Genomic DNA, 25,465 nt, shown 5'->3' on the forward strand with positions numbered 1-25,465 from the left:
TCATCAGAAGGAAAAAAAGAGAGAAGCAATTTAGAAATTAGGCTAATGAGAAAACCTAGAAATCTTCTCCACAAATATGAGTAATTATAAGATCTCTGTTTCTGTCTGTGTATGTGTCTGTCTGTACGTCTACGTATATGTGTTGTAGATGTGTCGCTATTTTCTGGCTCCGATGGTAGTGCCAAAATTAATTCGTAAAAGAGCTCTATTTAATTGAGTTAAAGGTCAAGCACTTGTAAGGATTAGGCATTTTAAAGTTCTCAGAAATACAGAAACTAACTCAAATGCTTTTCAAGTTCACATGATCTGGGAAAATATTAGGTATAAAATATTAGGTATATAAGTTCACTGGTTTAATTAAAACAGACACATCTTTAAAGTTATCAACATTGAATATAATGCAAATAAATAACTTTTATTATATCTGGGTTTACTGTCAAATTCATGTTATCTCTGCTACAAAATGTGTCAGCAAAAAATAACTTAGAATGATGGCTGATTTTGTCTAATGTCTCATAAGTTTTCATGGGTAATCTAAACATAATTGATGGCAGCAAATAATTTAGCTAGATATAATTGGGATAAGAGTTTGATAAACTTTTTAGCAACATTATATTTTATGGTATGTGTACTTAAAAATAGCCTCCAGAAACTTTAACTTGAAACTTTAGAATTTTGCTAAGTTAAATTAAATGATGGGAAACTTATTGAATATCTAGATCATTTCCAAATAAGATAAAATACTGAAAAATTAATTACTGAACATAAGTTTATCTACTTTTGGCTTCCCATTGCAGAGAAAAAGATATTTGGGTCTATTACTAAACATGTCTTATGCCATGCTGAGAAATTTTCTACAAAAAAGCATATGTTTCTAGAACTTATAAAAAGTATTTATAAATTTGCCAAGCCACGGAATGCTAATATAAAATACAGTTCATAATTGTGTACTTCATTTTTAACTAGAAATTAATGTTTTTAAAGACTTAAAATCCTAATATGAAGATGCATTTTTGTTAAGAGAAAAGAGAGAAATTTTGTTTCAGAATGGGAAGGAGAAAAATGAAAAACTAAATGTATATAAAAAAGAGAGAGAGAATTTTTCCTTGCGTAATCAGGCTGGCAAAAATTAAATTGTTATTATAAGGGTTTTAAAATTAAGTTTTACTATCAGTACTGTACTTACATAAAACTAGAACTTAATTTTCGTTTATCCATTAAAGGACAAAGTTTTCTGGGACTATTAGTACACATCTGACAAGAGATTATGAAAAGAAAGCAAAGATTTCATGTTTTAGCAAAATAATTGTGCTTTATCAGACCTTTGATTACTTAAGCAAATCTAGTTTTCTTAATATTAAAAGTTTTGCTCTGTGTAACCTTCTGTATTTGCCTTTAAAATCTTTTATTGTCACTTTGGTTAAATGGATAACTAAGAACAGGCATACCTTGTTTTATTGCACTTAGCTTCACTGCACTTTGTAGGTACTGCGTTTTTTACAAATTGAAGGTTTGTGGCAATCCTGCATCAAGCAAGTGTATCAGCACCATTTTCCCAACAGCATTTGCTCACTTCATGTCTCTGTGTCACATATTGGTAATGCTCACAATATTTCAAACTTTTTCATTATTATTACATTCGTTATGGTGATCTATGATCAGTGATCTCTGATGTTACTATTGTAATTGTTTTGGGGCACCACAAACCACATCCATATAAGACGGCAAACTTAATCCACAAATGTTGTGTGTGTTCTGACTGCTCCACCGACTGGTCATTTTCCCATCTCTCTCCCTCTCCTCAGGCCTCCCTATTCCCTGAGACACAACAATATTGAAATTACACCAATTAATAACCCTACAATGGCCTCTAAGTGTTCAGAAAGGAAGAGTTGGACATCTGTCACTTTAAATCAAAAGCTAGAAATGATTAAGCTTAGTGAAGAAGGCCTGTCAAAACCTGAGAAAGGCCAAAAGCTAGGCCTCTTGCACCAGTTAGCCAGGTTGTGAATGCAAAGGAAAAGTTCTTGAAGGAAATTAAAAGTGCTACTCCAGTGAGCACACAAATGATTAGAAAGTGCAATAGCCTAATTGCTGATGTGGAGAAAGTTTTAGTGGTCTGGACAGAAGATCAAACCAGCCACAACATTCCCTTAAACTAAAGCCTAATCCAGAGCAAGGCCCTAACTCTCTTCAATTCTATGAAGGCTAAGAGAGATGAGAAGAAAAGTCTGAAGCTAGCAGATGTTGGTTCATGAGGTTTAAGGAAAGAAGCCACCTCCATAACATAAAAGTGCAAGGTGAAGCGGCAAGTGCTGATGTGGAAGCTGCAGCAAGTTATCCAGAAGATCTAGATAAGATAAGTAATGAAGGCGGCCACACTAAACAACAGATTTTCAGGGTGGATGAAACAGCCTTATATCAAAGAAAGATATCATCTAGGACTTTCATAGCTAGAAACGAGAAGTCAATACTGGGCTTCAAAGGACAGGCTGACTCTCTTGTCAGGGGCTAATGCAGCTGGTGACTTTTACTTGAAGCCAATGCTCATTTACCAATCTGAAATTCCTAAGGGCCATAAGAATTACAGTAAAGCTACTCTGTCCTCTATAAATGGAACAACAAAGCCTGGAAGATAGCATATCTGTTCACAACATGGTTTACTAAATTTTTTAAGCCCACTGTTGACACCTACTGCTCAGAAAAAAAAGATTCCTTTCAAAATATTACTGCTCACTGACAACACACCTGTTCATCCAAGAGCTCTGATGGAGATGTACAAGATTAATGTTGTTTTCATGCCTGCTAATATAACATCCATTCTGCAGCCCATGGATCAAGGAGTAATTTTGTTACCGGGCCCACAGAGCCCATGAGACATTAACCACAATCCTGCTCAGAACAAGCCTAACATATTATCTTTAGCTTGTAGGAAACCCACAACCACAGGAGGGAAAGACAGCTAACGCCCGTGATCAAAACCAGTCAAGATCGGTTGAAGGCAACATGGCAGTCTAATTTGACCTGAAGTAGACCCCACAACTGATTACACACTCATTATTAATAACACATCAACATGATAAATAACATACCTACCATGGCCATGACAGGAAAGAACAGACCAAATAAGGAAAGAAAAGAAGAGACACTCCATTCCCCCAAAAAGCCTGCCCAGTTCCTCAAATAGCTATGACTATTCCTCCCCTTCATTACCTTGACCCCTTATAACAGCTGATTGATCGCCCTAAGAGCTGAGAAGTTGATTCTCGAACATAGTTCCCACTTCTCCATTCTTTGGCCATTGAATAAAGCTTGTGCTGTTGAACACTCAGCTTTGGTCTCGTTTCAAACTTGAGACACCAAAAAGAGAAAGGACTCTGTAAGGAAGGGCAAGGGGCTCTTCCTTGGGTCTCTTCCTGGTTGAGGGAGAACTCAATTGGTAACAATTTTGACTCTGATGTCTTATTATTGAAGAAATATATTTCATAAGGCTATAGCTGCCATAGATAGTGACTCCTCTGATGGATCTGTGCAAAGTAAACTGAAAACCTTCCAAAAAGGATTTACCATTCTGGATGCCATTATAAACATTTATAATTTACAGGAAGAGGTCAAAACATCAACATCAACAGGAGTTTGGAAGAAGTTGATTCCAACCCTCATGGATGACTTTGAGGGGTTCAAGACTTCAGTGAAGGAGGTAACTGCAGATGTGGAGGAAATAGCAAGAGAGCTAGAATTAGAAGTGGAGCCTGAAGATGTGACTGAATTGCTGCAATCTCATGATAAAACTTTAATGGATGAGAAGTTGCTTCTCATGGATGAGCAAAGAAAGTGGTTTCTTGAGATGGAAGCTACTCCTTGTGAAGATGCTGTGAAGACTGCCGAAATGACAACAAAGGAGTAACAGAATACTACATAAACTCAGTTGATAATGCAGTGGCAGGGTTTGAGAGGATTGACTCCAAATTTGAAAGAAGTTCTACTGTGGGTAAAATGCTATGAAACAGCACCACATACTACGGAGAAATCGTTCACAAAAAGAAGAGTCAACTGATGTGGCAAACTTCATTGTTGTCTTATTTTAAGAAATTGTCACAGCCACCCCAACCTTCAGCAACCACCACCCTGATCAGTCATCAACATTGAGTAAAGACCCTCCACCAGAAAAAAGAAACCTCGCTGAAGGCTCAGATGATGGTTAGCATTTTTTAGCAATAGAGTATTTTTTAATTAAGGTAGGTACTTTATTTTTTAGACATAATGCTGTTGCACACTTAACAGACTACAGCAAAGTGTAAACACAACTTACTGGGAAATCAAAAAATTCGTGTGTCTTGCTTTATCGCGATATTCACTTCATTGTGGTGGTCTGGAACCAAACCCACAAAATCTCCAAGGTGTGCCTATATAGAAACTGAGAGTCTTCTAACTATATCCTAAAAGTTCACTCAATCAACGTGTGACAGCTCCTCTTAACACTCAATACAGAAGTGCTAACTCTAAAGCAGGTTATTTGTTCATGCCACAGAAAAGAAGTACAGATGAATCCAAGTCAACCACAAAGGCCTGAACAGAACAATTCCTCTTCTATGGGTTGTCTGTGGGTGACAGCAGGTCAAATTCAAATGTAGCTTCCAACTGTAAGACCCAAGAAGTGAATAGTTTGATATTCTATTACCACTTCCATAAGAAATTACCTGAAAATCAGAAGTTCTAATGTGTAGGGTCAGATCTTTAATAATGTGTGTTTTTCCCAAAAAGTATTTTGAATGTTTAAACCAAAATGAGTTTTACCACTCACAAATCTCTGCATTAGAAAAATACTTATTTTTCAACCATCCTTTATTTCTATACAAACCAGGCCAAAACTGATTTTAAGTTTGATTTTTCAATTTAAAAAATCCACACATAAAAAAGGAAGGGGCAGTACTAAGAATATATAAAAAGATTCCAACTTTTCAGTTCTAAATAATGAAAAGTCCAAACAAAGATAGTAATTTTTTTCTTAGATTTAAAGATGAACTTGTCTTCAATAAAGATGGATTTGGAAATGCTATTTTTAAAAATGCTGCCAAGGTATTGTGGCTCTACAGACACCGTTTCTCTGCCCCTGCAAGAGAATCAACGGCTTGTGAGGGCAATTCCCACTTCAGCTACCTAGAGCAAAACCCTGCTCCTTTTCCTGCTCACTGTTCATTCCTGGAGGATTTAGTCCAATAAAAGTGAAAGTGGGAAGGAGGGATTTGGTTCAATCAGGATTTATCCTTTTAGAGTTCTACATCAAATTTCAAACAATGGGTTAGGAATGACATGCGTGCAACTCCAGACGAGTTGGGAATGGGTCCCTGCATGACTGCCTGCTACAGGGAAGAGCTGAGTGACTGACCGACAATACACACACACGGCATTTCTATCAAATATAAGCCTAGAGCACTTCACAGCTCCTGTTAAATATTTCTGAGTTTCTGAATCGTAAGTTCAATTCTATTCATAATGATTGCTTGACTATAATCATCATCTATCAATGTTTTCTACATATATATATAAAATTTTCTTTTATATATATTACTTGCTAGGTAAAAGACAGAGTAATTACTAATACTACACACATATTTTGCCATAATCAACACAAAAGGTTACATATTGTATGATTCCATTTATATGAAAGTTCATAACAGGTAAACTTATAGAAACAGAAAGTAGATTACTGGTGGCTAGAGAAGGGGGAATGAGAAAGGACTGATAGTGGGGTCAGGGTTTCCTTTTGGAGTGATGAAAATGTTCCAGAATTAGATAGTGGTGATGGCTGCACAACTCTGCAACGAAGGGATTCAGAACAGGCCTCCCTAAGATGTGCCACTTTGGTATGTGGAATATTTTGAGCTAAAGGCAATTGAGACCCTGTGGGCTTAAGAGAACTTTTACCCATCTCTTAAAGAATTTAAATTGGGGACCTTGCCCATAATAAGAGTTATTACTAAAAGTTTTTATAACCTATCTGCATGGCTCAGCAAACATCTAATTACTGAACATCTGCTCTTCTTATCATCCTGTGAATTACACTCCTCCCCTCAGGCCCCGATCCCATTCCTTAGCTCAAGATGGCATAAATACCTCATTTTACCGTTTTGTCTCTGAACCTCTCATGTATGTGGGGTCTCTGACTCTCTCATGTATGTGGGGTTCCCATTAACATCAACATCAACTAAGTTTGTGTAGTATTCTGTTAATCCTTTGTTGTCATTTCAACAACCTTCACAGCATCTTCACCAGTAGATTCCATCCTAAGAAACCACTTTCTTTGCTCATCCATGAGAAGCAAATTCTCATCCATTAAAGTTTTATCTTGCAATTGCAGCAATTCGGTCACATCTTCAGACTCCATGTACGAAATTACATTTGATTTTCTCCTACTAATCTGTTTCACATCAATTTAATTCTCAGACCAGCAAGAAGAACCGAGAAGGGTAGAGGAAAATTTCTTCCTTCCCCACAGCAAATATACTAATTTTCCTTTAGAATCCTTGGAAGCATTAAATTATCATTATCACCACAAACACAGAACCTCCCAAAAATGAATACAAGACAAAATACAAGATGATAGCATTTTTTAAAAAAGCATTTGACACTACTAAGTTGTGAGTCAAGATGAAATGAGACTAGGGAAAACCATGGCCAGGACTGAAAGGGTACGAGGCAGTGGAGGAACGCTTAACCCTGCCAGTAATGGAAACTGAGTTCATTTACGAAACTCAGGGTTACAAGTAGCAGGAAAAGCAGCAGAACAACAATAAGCTATATATATTAACCCCTCTGGAAAATGTCAGTGGCCTAGACTTTCCAGTCCTGGACAACGCATCAACACCACCAACTCCATTCCAGCAAGACTGTAGGGAAGACAGGAAAAGGAAGAAGCTAAACAATGAAGAATCCCAAGTGATACCAAGAGTCTATATATGTTTACTTAAATAAAATACTTGGTCATCTCAATAAAAATGTTCAGGAATGTTAAACAAACAAAATCAAGAAACTATTGCTAAGCTATTTATAATGAAAGAATGAGAAAAAAATATATTATCCTAAATTTATATTATTGCATAAAAACAAAGTTTTACTCGTCTCAACTTGTCAATTCTTTATGATGAAATAAGCCAATATCACTGCTGACAAATATAATAACTACAGTAAACAGGCATGCCAAAATCAATGTAGATTTTCAAAAAGGTCAAAGAATCAACTGTCAGTTTAAATTGGTTAATTTTATCAAAGTTGTTAAACATGACAGGGTGACACATAACCCCCAGATTCTCTTACACATGAGCACAATTGGATTAATTTGACCCAAATTTTGCAATAATAGCTTTCCCAATTTCTAAAAATACACCAACTTTGTCACTTATCTTAAAATTTCTGCTTTACTTCTCTAGTTCTACCTCAAAAGAAACTTCTTCAAGGCCATATATCTTGACATAGTGAAAGCAAAATAATCACAGCTCTCAGCAGTGCCATTAACATTTTGGAGCCGCGAGGGATTAACCAGGCAGATGCTATGGAAAGTGCCTGTTGGGAGAGGACAGGCACAGAGCTGAGACTGCGCCACAGCTGTGAGGGATTGAAGCTGCTAGCTACGGAATCAAGCTTAGGAGAAACTCTGGGCACAATTCCGGCATCCGAAATAAATTAAAGTAAACAGTCTTGCTCTCTCTCATCCACCCTGTTAGCAGCCTCTCTGCTGAATGGAGACCACACACTCAGACCACACAGAGCCAGCTGAACTCCTCGCACGCAACATGTACAAGCTGTCACCCGGCAGTGCAGAGAGAGGGGAGAAGGAGGGGGAGGGCTAGCGGGAGGAGAGAGGGGAAGAGGGAAAGAGGGGAGGGGAGACAGGAGAGTCTCCTCCACATATAGCTGGATAGAGTGATGTGTGGTTTGGAGAAAGGGCAAAACCTCCCTGAGAAAACAAGCTGGTCATGGCCTCATGCAGCCTTGACCTGTACTCCCCCACAACAATTTAGTAGCTGATGAAGGATTAACAAAGCATCCATTTAACATCAATTAACCTCCTATCCATCACAGGTCAAAAGAGAAAATTACCATTATAAAAGCATTTCATTAGAATAAAGATGAAAGGCCACATTTTCTTATATTTTATAATACATACTTAAATAAATGCATTTTCTTTTAGATTTATATTATATTAGTTTTAACCCATCTGCCTCTTTTCCTTTAATGAAGCACACAGGATGAATCTGAAGTGTTTCTGCAACAGAGGTCAGAAAATTTTAATTTTATATTTTTCCCTTATTTCATTGTGGCACAATCTTTAATTTTCCAAAATATTTATTGGTAGAATAAAAGACAGTAAATCATTTTCTTACATAACTTCAGCCTAAAAACGCATGGGAAAAATAACTAGTAGCAGCAATATTGAGGGGGAAAAAAACAGAAAATGTAACCACAAAAGTAGCTTCAGAATGATTAAACCAAAATTTTTTACTATTTGGTAAAAAAGAATTTTGCTGATTTGAATAGCAGACAGGAAATCTGAACGAGTGATCAGGTGTCTTACCCAGTCAGGTCCCCAGAGGCCCGGCTCAGCTAAAGGGACAAGGCCAGGAGTTGGAAAAATAGAAGTTCTGATTCACTGAAGACTTGAAGAACCTTCACCAAATAGGTCAAGGAAAGCCTCCTGATGTTAAAAGCACTATTTTCTTAGATCAGCCATAGAAAAGTAAAATTATTCCCCCAAAAAACACCAAAAAATAAAAATAATAATAAACTCCCAAACTTCACCCCTCTCCATGCTACTCAAACCAGCATCACCAGGGAACAAATCACAATGGAGGAATCTCAAGACCCCAGCCCAACTCCAATAAATGAGAATCTACATTTTAGCCATTTGTGTGCACATTAACATTTGAGAAGCACTAGGTAGACTTATCCTGTCCAAAGCCATCCTGGATCCAAAGGATCCCAGAAAAATCTAGTTGCAGAGCTGCCTAGTGATTTTCAACAAAATTATACTCAACTAGATTCTCAGGCCAGCCAGCAACAGAACTAAATTGTAGAATTCACTGTATTCCTTGAGTCACGTTCAACCTATCCTAGGATAGACTTGCCCCTTGGGGCTGGGCTGGGCAGGGCTGGCCCCAAACAGATCTATACCAGGAAAAGGGTCCTAGAGTAGGGTAATTTACTTCCTTCAGTTTTCTGTAAACTCAGACTCTACTTTTCCTGAGCAAAGGCAAGGTCAAGTTATATCAGCACTGCCACACATTTCACCACCTAAGAGCACAGGGTCTTAGACAAGTCTTAGAGACAGGGTCATGAACTCTTCCATCCAGTTTTCTAAATTAATCATCTCTCTCCTCCTGCTGCATCTCAAAATCATGATTAACAAAAATATAATCATGCACAAATCTGAAAGAATGAATCCATGGGAACAAACTGTACTAAGAAGACTCACTGGTTCTCAGCAGGAGCATCTGCAGAAACGAAGGCCTGAGCAGACAGTAGGGAAGGCAGCCATGCGCTCCTGGCTCTCTTGTAGACCTCTTTGCTTCCTTACTGGTAGAAACAAAATATAATTGAAACATACTAAGTTTTTAAAATGAAAGCATAAGTATTTGTGTTTTAATTCATTTGGAAAAAAATCCAATGATTTAAAAAATTTAACTGATAAATGGCACTTTTTTTTTTTTTTTTTTTTTGATGGGGAAAAAATCTTCACTCCTGCTACAATGTTTGGAGGTACGGGACTAAAGAGAAGAGAATCTACATGAAGTGACTGGAAAGAATACTGGAAGCAAGACAGAATACAGTGGAAAAGCCTGATACTTTGGCTCTCCAGAGTTCCCACATAACTAACTGTACATATGTAACTAATCTGTTACATAAATACTTGATTCCCTAGCTATTCTCTTAAAACAAGCACTGGATTCCCTCTTAATTAGAAGAGTTTATTAAAAGTCTCTTTCTTTACTTCCCAGAAACTATAAAATCTTCTGCCTCAGCAGGCTGTCTCTTCCTAGAGGACAATTACTTTCACTACATTTCAAAGCCAAAAGCTGTAGGTCTAAAAGTGGCTGGTCCTCTACCTCATGCCATTGGACACTGATGACATATCACAAATTAAACAGGCCAGTGCAAATCCATCCCCCTTCTATCACCCCCCACCCAAGAAAAGCAAATATAAAAACAAAAACCTTCTTAAGAAGATACACTACTTAATGGAAGGAAGAAGGAAGAGTAGTTTCATGTAAAAGCATAGCATTATTGATTCATCCAGCTATTGCCAATTGTACCCATGTCCCTACCACTGCCTCTTGATTAGATCTACACTGGGTGAATAAAACATTAGTTCCTGATATTTTAGGAAACGTTTAATTAGTCAGAAAAAAAATGTCCAGGTGTTTTTGTTTTTCCAAGAAAGATAGATCACTTGGACAATACTGAAGAAGTCGTTATCAAATACAATTGATTTTGATCTCTTAGTCCATCGAGAAGATTTGGGATATATACAGAGATTGGTCACCCAGCACCTCAAAAGATGATAGTGTTGGATTTCTATCCCTCAGAAAAACAGATGCAGATAATCCAGGATTTGGAACAAGGAAATACCCCCAGATTGTTCAGTCAAAACAAATATTTATTTGGGACACTTTCTACGTCCCAGGCACTACACTGGGGAAGTAACAGGAACAAGATTTTGTGGCAAAGAGGTTACAGACGACCTTGGCCTTCAGTAGAGTGATGGGCACCAAAACTAGACAGCAGTGGGATGAGTGAAATGTTGAGTACAAACAACTATTTAAAAAATTTGGCTGGGAGGGAAAGAAGAGAGAGAAATTTTAACAGGGAAATGTGAAATCAAAGGAGGATGCTACTTTTTTATTATTGTTGTTTTTCTCTTTTGTTTTATTGTTGCCTGTCTCTAAGCATGTTTAAAGGCTGACAGGAAGGAGCCTTTGGCAAGTGATGAACAACTGAGTGAAGTGCTCCGAAAGGCAGGAGTGGATGGGACACAGAGCCCAGGTAGAGGCGTCAGTCTTAGAGTAAATGCAATCTCGTTCAATGTAACTGGGGAAGGAGGAAAGATTTTTTGAAAGAAAGAGCATGGGATTTTCCTCTGATAGCTCTATTAGTTCTGAAGTAGGTGGCAGGATTATTTGCTAATAACACAGATTATGTGCAAGAATGAGAGGTTTGAGAAGCGTGGAAAATGCTTAAAATAGATTCTGCAAAGAACAGAAGCAAGTGCTGAGGAGGAAAACACTAGAAAATTCTTTGATACCCAGTTGAGACTGGTGACCATGGATTTACAGGGTACAAATCTAGATGCTAGGATTTTCCCCTGCTGGTTTCAGCAACTCGGCTCAAGCATTCAAGAAGGTAAAGAGTTGAGATGGTCCAGGGCTGAGAAGTCGCCAGCCAGGTGATACAGAAGGATGATGATACAACTGAGCATACTGGTATGACAGTGACCTAAGATCAGGTGACAGAGCAAGTATAATGGAGTAACTGAGCAAGGACTAGAAAGATAAGAGACTGTAAGCAAAGAGTGGGAAGTTTGAGCTTTGGATTTCAAAAGTGGACCATTCTCAGGCTGGGCACCTCAGTCCTGCTCCCCGACCCCCACGCACCACATCTCCAGCAATAGCCATACCCTCCCCTGTGGCTCCAGCTTGCAGTGGGCTCTGCTTTCTCCTTTTGTCCCTTCAGCTGTTAGTTTCTCTTCAGGCCTCACCATCTCTTGTTTGATCCCTAGCCCTGCCCACACCTCCACAAGTAGTCCCTTCATTAAAATCTCCTTATGTGAACCATCTGGCATGAATTTTGATTCCTGCTGAGACGCTGACTTATCCAGATACACATCATGTCAATCACATAGGGCTTTCATTAAAATTAAACTAAAACCAAATATCCATGGCTTTTTGTCTTTCAGTAAAATTATAATACAATGCAAGTTAAAATCATATACCCTCCAAGATTACAGAAATTTTAAGTGGAAAAGGACTTTAAAAATTCATCAAAGCTTACAGATGAAACTAGGTGCCAACCTTGCCAAAAGCAGCACAGCTAGCAGGAAGCAAGGAGAGCAGTCCTTCGGCGCTGCCCAAGGAGCACCGAAGGCTAACTGTGCCAGGCGCCACGTGAAGGCCTGCCTGGATCCACCTGGTGCAACTACATTCTAATTAACTAAAATCCAGGCTTCCCAAATTTCAGTGTCCACTGTTCTTTCCATTATTGGCACCAAGATTTATTTTAAGTGGGAAATAGTAAGTACAAGGAATTACTAAAGCCAAAACCAAAAATAAAGCCAACTGTATGATCCACCCCAGTCTTAAATGCTACCAACAACATTAACTTAAAGAATACTCATGAAGCTTTTGAGCAAGCCTAATACAATTTTCCAGAAAAAAAAAAAAAAAAGCCTAGTAAATCAGTCCAAACTCCTATGCCTGACCTTCAAGGCATTTCATAATCCAAAATGTGGCCTTTGTTCCTGGTATGCCGCCAGATGTTAACATGCCCTCCCTCCAAAGGACCACATCCTCTCCATCAAGGTCTGACCTCCATGAAGCCTTCCCAACAACTCGAACCCCAATAGATCCTTCCCTTCTCTGAACTCCTGCTGTACTTACACTCAATACTACAGTTTAGTTCTCAGCAATTCTTTAATCTAGAGGGCAAAAACACCCCTTCTGAATCCAGGCTAATACTATTTTATTTCTAATGTGTGTGTCAGGCATATGCTAAAATTGGCAGACACAAAAATGACTGAGACTAAGCCCTGTCCGGCAAGAGCTTAGTCTTTTGACAGATATGTAAATACCAGCAATAGCTATAGCCCTGAAGACAACACAGGGTTATCCCTGTGCTAAGTGGTTACAGGATTCACTGAGTTGGAAAATTTCAAAGCCAGAAGAACTGTTTGAGATAACTAGTTTTATGTATTCTCTGACTACAGGAAAAAGGAAACTGAACCCCAAAGAAGCCAAGTAACAGCCCACACTACGAAGCAGGTGGGTGGCAGCACATGGACCACTAAATGTTTGCTTTGACTCCTAAACCAAAATACCTTTTGAATCCATAATTTCAAACTGAAGTCCAAGGATGCCTATGGGTGTGTCCACAGCTTCAAGAGTCATAATTTCTCTACAATTACTTTGTGTTTGTATCAATAATAATTCTTTTAAATTAACATAAACACACTGAATCATGTGATTATAATGGAACACTACTACCATGCTATTTTACCAGGCACTCCAGGGGAGCCATGAACATATTCCCCAGGGTCTGAGAACAATCAACATTGTAGACTACTGCTTAGCAGAGTGATCAATGTTATTTCTCCTCCAGTCAATTTCAAAATTCTCTCTACTCATTACTGACCTAAAACTCATCCATTCAATGAACATTCAATAAGCTCCTACTAGGTGTCGGGTGCTATACTAGGTTCCTGGCTGACAAAGACGACTAAACTGGAGAAGGAGTGAAAAAGAAATTGAGAGATGAACTGCATACCCACATTTCCCATATGGCCTGATCCTGCCCGTGCCTGACACCAAAAATTGTCAAAGTCCTTTATTAGAAGACTGTCTTGCCAAAAATTTTTGGGTACCAATTTCATTTCTCATAGATTCATACACAGCAGGCTCTCAAATATTTGTGGAATGAATGAAAATTTAACTCTGCAGGTTAATAACCATCTTTTAGAAAGGTAATATAGTTCAAAATGATAGTCAGTACAGGATATTAAACACTTGACAAGAAAAAATATATACTTTCTGAAACTTCCAAGAGTTGTTCCAACTTACTCTGGGGGATCCTCTGCTTCTCTGCTTAAAATTATTAAGTTTCTACTTAATCCAACAGAAGACAACATTTGAGTACTAAGCACACATTATCCTCTTTCTATTACCACCCTTTGAGTCAACAACTTTCAACACACAGATGATCCCTGGGAAGCTTTTGGCTTTCAGTTCCTTTGACATTAGAGTCAGTTACACAAAGCCTGGCCAGAATATATGTACTAACATTTATAAACAAAATATTATTATGCATTAGGAGACGGATGCACATAACCTCAGTTAGAACTAGCTTTTCAATACAGTGTACCCAAACGATTTAATTAAGGTGTGGCTGATTTTTAAAATATTTTTCAACGGTTTCCTTGTAAGTTTATTCAGATTCATAAAAAAAGAAACAAATTTTCTCATAGTTATTAGTATGATTGACCTTTAGCGATTAGAAGTAGATTATTCCCATTTAAAGACAAGCTCTTTCAAAAACCGTTTCTTGGAATTAACAAAGTGTCTATTTGCAAAATCTTGGGGTATCAAGTTAAGCACCAGCGGGCGTAGAGGAGAGAGAACACAGTGGCTGGGTGTGCAGGCTCTGGAGCCTCGCTGCATGGTCCCAGGGGCAGCTCAAACAGCGAGGAGTATACGACCTCAGGCTAGCACTTGACCACTCTGAGCTCCCGTGTCCCCATCAGTAAAACGGGACACTTCGTCAGCATCCACTCTCTCGGGCATTACGTCAATCAGGGGACGCAGACGCTGAGAACGGTGACAGGCACCAGCTCCTGTCAGGAACCTGACAGGTACAGCTCCCAACCGAGGCGAAACCGCCTCACGCCGCTGTTCACGACCCCACCCTCAGCCTTACACGGGACCGCCGCGCAGGGCGCGAGGGGCCGGGGAGGCCAGCACGCCCACCTCCGAGGGTCAGCGTCGGGGCCACGCCCGGCCAGGACGCGGAGACCCGGGGGTGCCGCCGGCGCGGGTGGCGACCGCCCCTTCCCCACAGGCGGCCCGGTAGCGGCAGAGGCCGAGGCCGGGGCCGGGGCCTCCCCCGACCGCCCGCGCGGCAGGCCGCCCGCCGCCCTGCCGGCCCGCGCTCCCGGACTGGCCCTGCGCCGGTACGCCGGGCTCCGACACGTACCTGCCGCCCGCTGGCCGCGCTCCGGCCGCGCCGCCAGGCCTCGCTCTCGCCAGCGCTCCCGGCCGGCCGCCCAACCGCCGCGCCGCACTTCCGCCCCGCGGGCGCCGAGGGCGTCGATCCGCCGCGCAGTCGAGCGCCGAGTCCTCGATGGCCGAGCCTCCGCGGAGGGGCGGGGCGGGCTCCGCACTGGGGTGGGGGCGCGCCGTGTGCACCCTCCGGCCCCGCGACGTCGGGTCCCGTCAGAGACGCCGGAGGATGACACTCGTTGCTTTTGTGGTGGGCCCTGCCCTGAGCCAGGACGCTGCAGCGGGTCAGGACACTGGCTCCAACGAGGCCCTGGGAGGCTAGGTGACACACAAAGCCACAGGACCATGGACGTTGCGGAGGAGAATGCCAGTCTACAGCCTGGAAACCCTGAGTGTGATCGTTTCAGTTCGGCAAACTTAGTGAGCACCTCCACCGGCTGGGCGCCGTGCCGGGCGCTAGAGACGCACAGGCGAATAAAGGCAGTCACTTCCTGTCAGGATCTCCCTGGGCTGAGGATAAACCGTGGCATGGCAAGAGGAAAAGAGATGGCACTGAGGGAGCGACTGCAGCAGTCTTGTCAAGAAATGACGGTGGTCCGCACTAAGGGGACAAAGGTGGGGACAGGGGAAAGTGGTGAGAAAATACTCTTCTGGTTACTTCTCTTTTATTAGCGAAAGCAGCAGCAAGATCATCCATGAAAACAGAGGATGCAGGGCAAGGGAGGTGTGAGGAGGAAGGAGAAAGGGTGAAATCTTTATCCTGAAGATTGTGAAGAAAATTACTAAGAAAATGTGGTAAGATTGCCAGGCAAAGCTGAAAGTCCCCTTGGGATGTGTAGTCCTAAGTTTAAAATGGGACCAGTCAGCATGTGTATGTTTTGGCTGCTCTAGTGTAGGTAGAGAGTTAGCAGAAAATTAGTTGTAACCTAGGTTGGAGATAGGTAGGAGCAGAGAGCAAAGGACTTGAGGGTCTATGCAAAGAAATGACATTATGGAGAACCATGGAGTTTAAGCTGAGTGACAGGATATTTAGAGGGATTTTTCTGGCTGTCCTGGAATTGGCCACTTAGACTGGAAAAGGGGGCAGATAACTAGGGTGACCACATGTCCCACTCTGCGTGAGATAACCCTGGTTTTTGTCTGTTATCCTGGCTTAATTATTGAGTGTCCCTTTCATGGTCAAGTGTCCTTGTTTCAACAGTATATAGTAACCCTAAAGTCACTCCACATTTTAAAGAGAGCCCCAAACAACCGGGGTCGGACACCTCTTCGAAGCTTAGAAGAGACTCACCCAGTTGGCTCTAAGCCAGGTTAGTGCTTGCTGACCTGAGACACGCAGGAGCCTGTGCTTGCTGCCATCAGAGTGGAGGTGAGCATGGGGGTCCCGTTCTTGGGAGAATTGGCCTACCACTGGGACTATATGTGATCAAGAGTGTGCTACCTGCTTCCCTTCTAGAAATTCCCAAAGGTAGGAGACCTGTTGGAGTAACCTGCTACAGCTGAATGGAGAGGAGGGTAGCTGTGGAGCAGAGGCACAACCATGGTGGGGGGTCTTGCCATCTCTTAGCCCAGGAATTCACACTTACACCTTACACAAACTTTGTGTTTGGCCAATCTGTGTGTCTCACATGAATGCCTACCAGACAGCATCCGCAGCAGAGGGGCACCAGAATGATTTGACCAGCCTCTGTCCTGGGCCAGCCCAGGGTTTGTACAATGGGCCTATGAATGGAGTAGCCATGGTGGCAGGGATGGAGCTGCACGGACCCCTCTTAACAAGGTAGATCTAGACAGTGTGTTCCCCCTCCAGCTGCAGAGACCAATGTGCAGCTAGAGGTATGATACCTTCCCTCGAGGAGACCAGGCAGCTCCTTGGTGGCAAGGTGATTTCCTCAGACCCAGTTACATATCTTGGGTTTGGGTTTGTCTTCCCTGCCTGCAGGGCCCTGGCAAGCATCACTATCCAATTGCTCACACAGGGTCGGATTTATCATCATGGAATTTCCCATAGTATCACCTGGGACCAGGGACCCCTTTAAGAGTGAAAGAGGTATGACAAAGGGGACAATACCACAAGAGCCAATGGTTCTACATACATCACACACCCAGAAGCTGACACCCTGATAGAATATTAGAATGGCCTCTTAAAGGCACAGCTAAGGCTCCAGCTTAGGGGTAACATTTTGCAGGATTGAGCTGCTGTGCTATGGGATGTAGTATATATTTTGAACCTAATACCAGCGTACAGTGCTGCGTCCCCAATAGAGTCCTGGCTCCTATGGCAAGAGAGGATGCTTTGCCAGGGGACACAAGATTCCACTATATCTAAAGCCCTCTCCTCGTTTGGGATCCTCATACACGAAACAAAAAAATTGACCTTTATGATCAGGAGGATATAGGAGCAGGGAGGATTATTTCTGGACCTCAGGGCACTCACTGGGCATCTTTTCTATGCCTGGTGATATCAGCAAATGCGCAATGCAGCAACCCTGGCCTGACAAGGGCATGGCAACCAGAGGCTCAGATCCTACAGGGATGAAGGTCTGGGTCACTTCAAGCAAGCAACCTGGGCCAGCGGAAGTGCAGGTTAAGGGTGAGGGGAATCTAGAATAGGTGATAAAGGAAGAAGATTATGAGAATCATAATGGCCTCAGGACCAACGGCAGCAGGAGCCCATAGCTCGACCTATCAGTGCTCCAGATGTGAGTGTGATGGGACATCAGTGTGAGGAGTCAGTGACAGGACAGCGTGAACACAACACAGCATGCGAGGGATGGACAGTGGCAGAGGCCATCAGAGCCTACCCACATTCCTCTGCTGTGCCCTCTGCTCTCAGAAGGCTTCTTTCTGGGAACACCTGCCCCTCGGTGGCTCAGGGCTTTCTTTCTCAATGCAGGGGAAGCTGGAAGTACTGGCAAGTTCATCGGCCCAAAAGTAGGCTTCAACCAAAGATAGTTGTATAACTATTGGGCTGCCGTTCCCAGGGTAGTTCGGAGGCATATTATCCAGGGTATTTTCAGAGCTCCCTCGGGAATGCCTTCACAGCACATCTTTTATTGGCTTCCTTCCCTTTCCCACCTGGCGTACCCACTCCCTTCCTGGTGTTTCCTGGTATCACCTCCCAAGTTAGATACTAGCCCTTGAAACCATATCTCAGGGTCAGCTTCTGGGGGAATCCAGCCTAAATAGTCATTATTATAGACCAAAAACAGCCTATACTTATTACAACTCAAATATCTTTATGTGCTGAATTGCACACCTGTTAGAGAAATACATCCTGAGAAAAAGAAGATGATATTTTGTACAGATGCTTTGAGTTGTGGGACTTAGCATGACTTCATTTTTCTCTCCTTTACATCAGAAGACATGTCAAAGTCGCTCCAGCATGCAATAACTCAACTGTCCTAGGGTCATCCATTCTAAAACACACAGGAAACGTGAGTCAGAGACCTGGCAGCAGAGGTTGAAAGGAAATTGTTTTCTGTATCCCGGCAGTGGTACCCCACTTCACTGTGAAACCAAACCCTTTTCTTGTCTCCCTTTTGGGTCTGCATGACACACCATTTCTCCAGTTAGGTGATCCTGCCATTAAGCTGGTGTGAATGGCTCTTGAGAACACACAGATCTTTCCTGGATCAAAATAATGACAAATAATACTGTATCCCTGAAACAAAAATACTCAAAAGAGGAAAGAAAACCTTTCACTAATATAAAAACTACTGATGGTGTTTTCTTTCTTTTTTCTTAAATTTCTGGTCCGTATTCTGAAGCCAGTTAGCAAATGTTAGTGCAGTATATACAGAAGCTGGCAGCAAATAAAATCATTAAGCCTAAAATTACAGTAGTAGCTGGTGAGTCAATTAAATATTGTTATACAGCTTTGTGTTTTCAATTCTGCATCAAATTTATTTTGACTTAGAAAAAATAACTATGAAGCATGAAATTCCTTTGGTTTCAGTCTTAGGAAACACTGTGACAGACACAGTTCCCTGTTCTTTGTATATATATTTTTTACATTAAATGAGCACCTAGAGTGTTTCATACTGCATGGTATATCAGTTTGTAATGGATCATATTAGTATAGAATCTAATCCTCAAAACAACTGTAATTTGCCATATCTTAGTGATCCTTTTTACCAAAGACTGACAATTGTTGGTCTTCTGTTAACTCATCAATTCTAAGCCCCTTGCTGGCAGATTGCTGTCTTATTTGTTGTCATATGTACCGCAGAGCCTTACAGAGCAGGTAGTCAATACACGAGGCCGGCCCCCCAGTAAGAGCACTAACCACAACCTGTAAATAGATATTGTCTGTTGCCTTACTCTTTGTTGTCTCCTCCCACTAGGATATAAGCTTCCTGAGGGAAGGGACTTTGTATTGTTTACCCATGCTTCACACACAGTAGATGCTCACTAAATAAGTGTTGCATGAAAAGCTAAAGATAATAATAATAATAACAATACATTATGATAGTGGCAGAGTTGGGGGAGATGCCTGTTTCCAGTTGTCTATTTCAAAATATGCTTAATGCTCACTTAAAGGTGCAAAAAGATGAGCAAAATTTGAAATGTAAATCTTGACAATGTTTGAATGATTGAAATGTTTCACTGATTACCATCCAACTTTGTCATTCCTCGCTGGAGTCTTTTATGGTTTAAGATCACAAGGACAGTTTGACATCCTCCCAGGTTGTGACAATTACAACTCTCTCTTAGCAATTCCCAGGCTGGGCCTGTTGGTTAAGGAAGCCCCTTGAGTCATTTTTTTTTTGAGCTTAATCTTGCTATTGTGTAATCCTAGCAAATGCCTTTGTGTGGACTTCAGTATCTACAGCTCTGTCAGCTTCAGAGCTCTGTATATGCAAAGTCCTCAAAATAGTCAAATGTCTCCAATCAATTTTTACAGCAAAGCATAGCCCTGTGGTTTTCTGTTTATTTGCTATTTGCATATTTTATTAAGAAAACTGTAAATAAAGCTGTGTCTATATAGGGATATGGTGTTTCAACAGTGTTACTCCAACCACATGCCATCACTGCCACCCAGCACAGTGATGCAGCTGTGTTTACCACCTGTGTTTATATCCCTGTCTCTGGCAGTAGGTCATATCTGTAGGTGGTCCGGAAGAGAACAGAGAAGTTGAGGAAAGTCACTGACTGCCAGAGAGATATGAGAGATGGGGAATCTGGCGAGAGGGAACTGGGTCAGAATGTGAAAACAACTCATCTTAGCGACTAGGGTATCTCCCTTCTCTGCCAGGCCTGCCCTGCTGCTTAGCAGAGAGAGCAGGAACCACCTAATTCCGTGATTTTCTGTGAATAGGAATTTAGGTCTCTTTGTGTTCTAAATGAAGGATTTATAACTGAACGCAAGATAGCATTTTAATTTATTTTAATTGCTAGGCAGTAGTAGGTGGTTGAGTTTTTTCATTTTGCGTTTTTGTGTGTTTGTTTGTTTTGTCTTGTCTTTTAAAACTTTCCACTTGAAGGTCCTGTGTACTTCAGCGGGAACAAGGCCAACTTGCATTCTATCAGTAGTGTCTGCAGTTACAGAAAAGACATAGAAAATGGTACCACATTCCCAGTTTATTCCACTGATGTGATATTTCCCCTAATAGATTGGGGCTTAGGGCAGCAGACTGGCTGGCTTGCCGCGTTCTCTGTCTGTCGTCAAGGACTATCACCCCGTTTGGAGCAGAAGTGCCAGTTCCAGTTTCATTGGGCAGGGAGACATGTTGCTAGCTTCTGGACTTTTGCATAGGATGTGAGTCCTATCCACACTCCTTTAGGAAGCCTTCCCACTTCGAAGAGTTTCAGAAATGCCTCGCATATAATTTGTCTGCCTGGCTTCATATCTCATTTCTTCTTGTTCTAATATGACAGGTTTTTGTCTGAGTCCTCTCATTGCTTAGCTAACACCTTGGTTTCCCACAAACCCAATAAAAGATTTTAAACTCCTGAAAGACAGTTTTCTCACCCACTGTTTTCAGTAGATTTCGCCTACGTTAACTCAGCTGTGCTTCCCTTCCAGGTTTTGAATATAGTTCCCGAAGGCGATCACAAGCCTCAGTGTGCAAGACGCCCGCTCAGCATCCCACTGTGCTGTGTCCCAGCTGCTTCCGTCTGTGCGCCCGCCCAACTGCACAGAGCTGCCTCCTGTATTTTTAAGCAGTGGCTGGTATTCTCCTGCCCTCAGTGTGCTGGCCAGTTCCCCAGCAGAGCCCTCTATATACTTTCCATGGTACAAAGGGATGAGGATTAAGTGGAAAGTTAAAAGCCAAAGATAGTTTCCAGTCCACACTTTAGATAACAGTCTGAACCTTGGGTCTTTCTGAGTGATCCCTTATAACAAAAGTAATAACATAGAGTGTAGCCAATTGATTTGAGTAAGAACTTATTTTTCCACCCCTCGTGGAGTTTGAGCAGTGAAATACTAAAAATAAAGAAACAAAAATATTCAAAGTCCCTGAAAAATCAAGAATTAACTACGGTGCTGTTGGCTTAAATATAGATAGATAGAGAGAGAGAGAGAGAGAGAGAGAGAGAGAGAGAGAGAGAGATAGACCGACAGATAGATAGATAGGTATAGATACAGATATAGATTAATTACACTGAGAGTTCAGAAACCCAAACTCTGGGCCAGGCCTGATATCAACCCTGATTGGATGTGTTCTTTGACCTCTTGAGAGTTCCAGTTATTTCATTTTTAAAATAAGGTGGTCGGGTGGGAGAAACTCTAAAACTCCTTTAAGCTCTAAAATCCCATGACTGCACTTTTCAACAAACAACTATTCTGCAGTGAGTTTTGGCTGACCTGCAGAGCCTTCTCTCTGGCAACTTTATCTGGCCATCTGCGTAGGACAGGACGTATGGGTGGTGTTAGTGGAGTTTTTCCACATAACTCTATATGCCAGCCGCAGTGGATCACACTAATTGTTCTTGCTATTCATTTAAAGGGATTTTTTTTTCTCCTAGATACTTTGTTCTTTAAATTTGTTACCTATAAGGCAATCCATTTTAAACCGAAAAATTCGTGGTTGCTTTCTCTGACCTTGAAGCAGACTGTTGGTCCTTTTCTGTTTCCATAACTTTTTGCTCCTCTGTCCTGAACTACTTCCACACTTCCTCAGCCCCCTGCCTATGAACTGATTGCTTTGCTTCTTTGTCCCTGGCTAGGGTACTATAGTAGAAAGCCAAACCATAGTGGGTTAGCTGTGGAGTAAAGAAATAAAGAGAAAACCAATATAATGTTAAATACGTGGGTTTCATTTTCAACTTTGTGTTTTTATCGAATTCCTATAAAGTAACTCCTTCTAAGCCTGGCTACATTTTCTTAGATCCTGGATATGTGGTTCTGTGCTAATGTGCATTACTATAATGTTTTACATATATTAACATGAGGCATATGCATCCCACTAACATGGATTAGAAGCTCAGATGGATGCACAGACATGAATGATAAACTTTAGTACATGCATATGCTGTCTTTCTGATAAACAATAGCTTTTCAGGACTGTAGACTTGTAAGAATTCCTAACAAAGTCTTATTTGAGAACAAATGGAGACTGTCTAATTATGTAATTATAATTTATCCTAGAAATTTACATACTCTGTTTGCTGATTTCAAATTGTGAAAGGAAATCTCAGTGATTGCTGTTAGTCCTTTGATGTCATTTTCTGCTTGGATATGTTTACATACAATTGTTATTGCTGCTAAGTGGCCTCCTATTTGTAAGCATGTATTTGTTAGAACACATTTAGAAGAAAGTTTTTATTCTTTAGGAAAATCAGTTTTGAACCAGAATTTATAGACCGCATTTTCCTTGGTTATAATGCTGGCTTGCTTTGAAATGTCAATCCTCTTCCACTGTCTAGTGGAAAAATGACCAGCATGGTGTGACAAGGCACAATGTTGATTAATATCGAGGAAAAAAACAATTAAACGTCATCTAGTTTTCTAATGCTTTGCATAAATTTGCTGATAACTACTGACTCTACATTTGGTGGCAATTTTTCTAGTAAATATAATTTCAAGGCAGAAACAATAATGTAAAGTAGAATATCACCCAAAGGAAAAAGGGACTGAAATGTATCACTATATCAGCCCTCGCCTTCCCCCATCAGGCATTTGGCATGCTTTAAGAGAAATAAAAGATAAATTAATTCTAAGAGAATTTAGAATGTTCTTCCTGAACAATATGAGTCAGCTCCCCACATCAAACAGAGAGGAGAGATTTTGCATTTTTAGTTGCTGTTCTGTATTTGCAGAATTTTCACACTGCTTTCCTTTCTCGGTTTACAACATAGTAATTCTTTACTTCAAAGATGTCTAAATTCCAAACTCACCAAATTGTATACATTAGATATGTGCAATTTTCGTATATCAATTATACTTCAATAGAGCTGTTAATTTTTTTTAAATGTCTAAGAAATCTGTGTTTAACTGAATCTAGATGCAGTGCAATTCTAGAAAGCACTTTCAAGAAAGGTTTATTTTCTACACAAAACTAATTGTCTAGCCACTAATTCAGAGAGAGGCTCTGTAATGTATTTGCAGCAATTCAAGCTTGTTTTTTCAAATCAACAAATATTGACACAGTGCCTCTTACACTCCAGGCATTGCTCTTTTTTTCTACACGTCCTCTCTTGGCTTCTATAAATTCAGCTAATCTGCCAGTAAGGTAAAGACATTATAATTATTATTATTTTTGCAATATTTATTTTCCAACAGCAAAATAAGAAAAGGATATTTTGGATGGTGGGAGGTGATGAGATTAAATGAAAAATCCTGTTTTATCTTCTTTTTATTTTTTGTGCCTCAGTCTTGTTTGATAAATATTTACAATTAGGGCTAATACAAATCGATTGCCTCAGAGAATCTGTTGGTGGAAAATCTGTAACAAATAAGAAAATAGCAGCTAAAACTCTGAAGAATCTGTCTTCCCTGCTTGTTTTTCAAGCATACTTTAACATGTTAATTCAGCAAATTTTGAGTGGAACAAAACAAAGACTGTTCTACTGGTTAGATTTTTGAGTAAACACAATTAGGTAAGCAGTATTTGGGGGTGGAAATAATCCCAGGCACACGGCTGTTGACATAACTAATTGTTTTACAATGAAAGCATGAATAAATTCGCTACTTTAAAATGTAAGTGACCCATACACTATTAATCTTTGAATTTCTCAATGTGAACTTAATTATATGGAAGATATATATATATATTGTAATTCATATTATATGCACACATTCATATTATTGTGATCTCTATTGGAAATACAGAAATATAGGCATTTGTCAGCTTCATATGAGAATAAGTTTGCATTAAGTACACATTATTACTACTATTTTTGAAAAATGACAATAGCAAATCATTCAAATGATTTTTAAAACTGTATGCCTATCCTGATTAGGGATCTAATAACTACATGTTAAACAGTTTTAAATTACCAGAATGTTATATATTTCATGATAGTTAATGAACCTAACTAACTAATTTAGAATACTGACCTTCCTTATAAAATATAATTATAGAATGCAGGTAGTTCTGTCGTGGAATCAAAGCTTTCTACTTTATCCAATGAGATTCCATATTGTCTTAGCGTACAGACTAATAGAAACAGCAAATTAACTTTTATAAACTTCAGAACCCTTACATTTTTTAAAAGTGGAAATTAGAATAGTTCTCATTGTAGAAGCGTTGTAATGAACTACTCTTCCAAGAAGGCTGAGCAAGCAGCTTATTTAAATATGAAATAAATAAATGTTAAAAAATTTAGCAACTCTGATATATGAACTTCGCTAACTTATCATTTCATTGTATCTGTAATAATTATTAATAAAATTAATATTGCTGGTAATATTTATTATTAATAATAGTCTTCAACTGCTGAGAAACAGAGACAAAAACCTTCTTTAATGTATAAAATCTATAGGCGTCTGAGGTGTTAAAATCTCCATCTAGTTTTGGTTACTGACATACCCCAAGTTCTTTTCAGGTCATCGTGAACAAAACGCACAAAGAGGTCCTAATGGCCACTTCAGGGAGTGCCCATGCTCCAGGGGTGGTCACCGGAACATTCCAGAAGATTGAAGCAAGCATTTCAGTCTGTGAGTGATGGTAGTGACAGATGTCAACTTCTTATTCCTTTTGCATAAATAATTCATTTGAGATTCATAGGGATTGATTATATACTGTGGCTTTTTATTTCCTGAAAAGCGCACTTTCATAGTGATGAGAACAAGTTGTTACAAAATCAAAAATGGCTGGCAGCAGGCAAGTGAGAACTGTTAGCTAACTAATCAAAATTAAAAAGAAAAAAATTAAGTGGAGGTGGACAGAGGAGAAAGTTGAGTCAACAGACTAAGGTTTCTTCTTTCCTCCCTCCTTCTTCCTTCCTTCCATTTTAATTTTTGAACAGAACAAATGCTTCTGAGAATATTAGAAATTCTTTTTTCTAAACAGTAACAAGTAATTTTAGTGTCATTT

General features: G+C 40.3%; 2 protein-coding genes across 7 annotated transcripts in view; one reads left to right on the forward strand and one right to left on the reverse strand.

Moving 5' to 3' along the window:
* Window positions 1–15,092, reverse strand: part of EXOC2 (exocyst complex component 2) — a 201,388-nt gene extending 186,296 nt beyond the window's left edge. The window contains exons 1-2 of one of the 6 annotated variants that reach the window (XM_087437910.1): window positions 14,956–15,092; window positions 9,473–9,573 (exon numbers count right to left, since the gene is read on the reverse strand). The gene's annotated coding sequence lies outside the window, so the exon portion shown is untranslated. The remainder of the gene's footprint in view (window positions 1–9,472; window positions 9,574–14,955) is intronic. The other 5 variants (XM_087437903.1, XM_087437904.1, XM_004419184.3 and 2 more) reach the window with 5 other exon arrangements.
* A 104-nt stretch (window positions 15,093–15,196) lies between these two features.
* On the forward strand, window positions 15,197–21,468 carry LOC147915347 (uncharacterized). The gene is made up of 2 exons (XM_087437911.1): window positions 15,197–15,596; window positions 21,010–21,468. Exons 1-2 carry the CDS (start codon window positions 15,327–15,329, stop codon window positions 21,238–21,240), a joined length of 501 nt encoding a protein of 166 aa, XP_087294037.1. The 5' UTR covers window positions 15,197–15,326; the 3' UTR covers window positions 21,241–21,468.
* The last annotated feature ends 3,997 nt before the right edge of the window (window positions 21,469–25,465 follow it).

This window comes from Ceratotherium simum, chromosome 13 (assembly GCF_057802395.1).
Source record: "Ceratotherium simum simum isolate JZ-2026a chromosome 13, ASM5780239v1, whole genome shotgun sequence".
In the NCBI taxonomy this organism is placed as follows: Eukaryota; Metazoa; Chordata; class Mammalia; order Perissodactyla; family Rhinocerotidae; genus Ceratotherium; species Ceratotherium simum.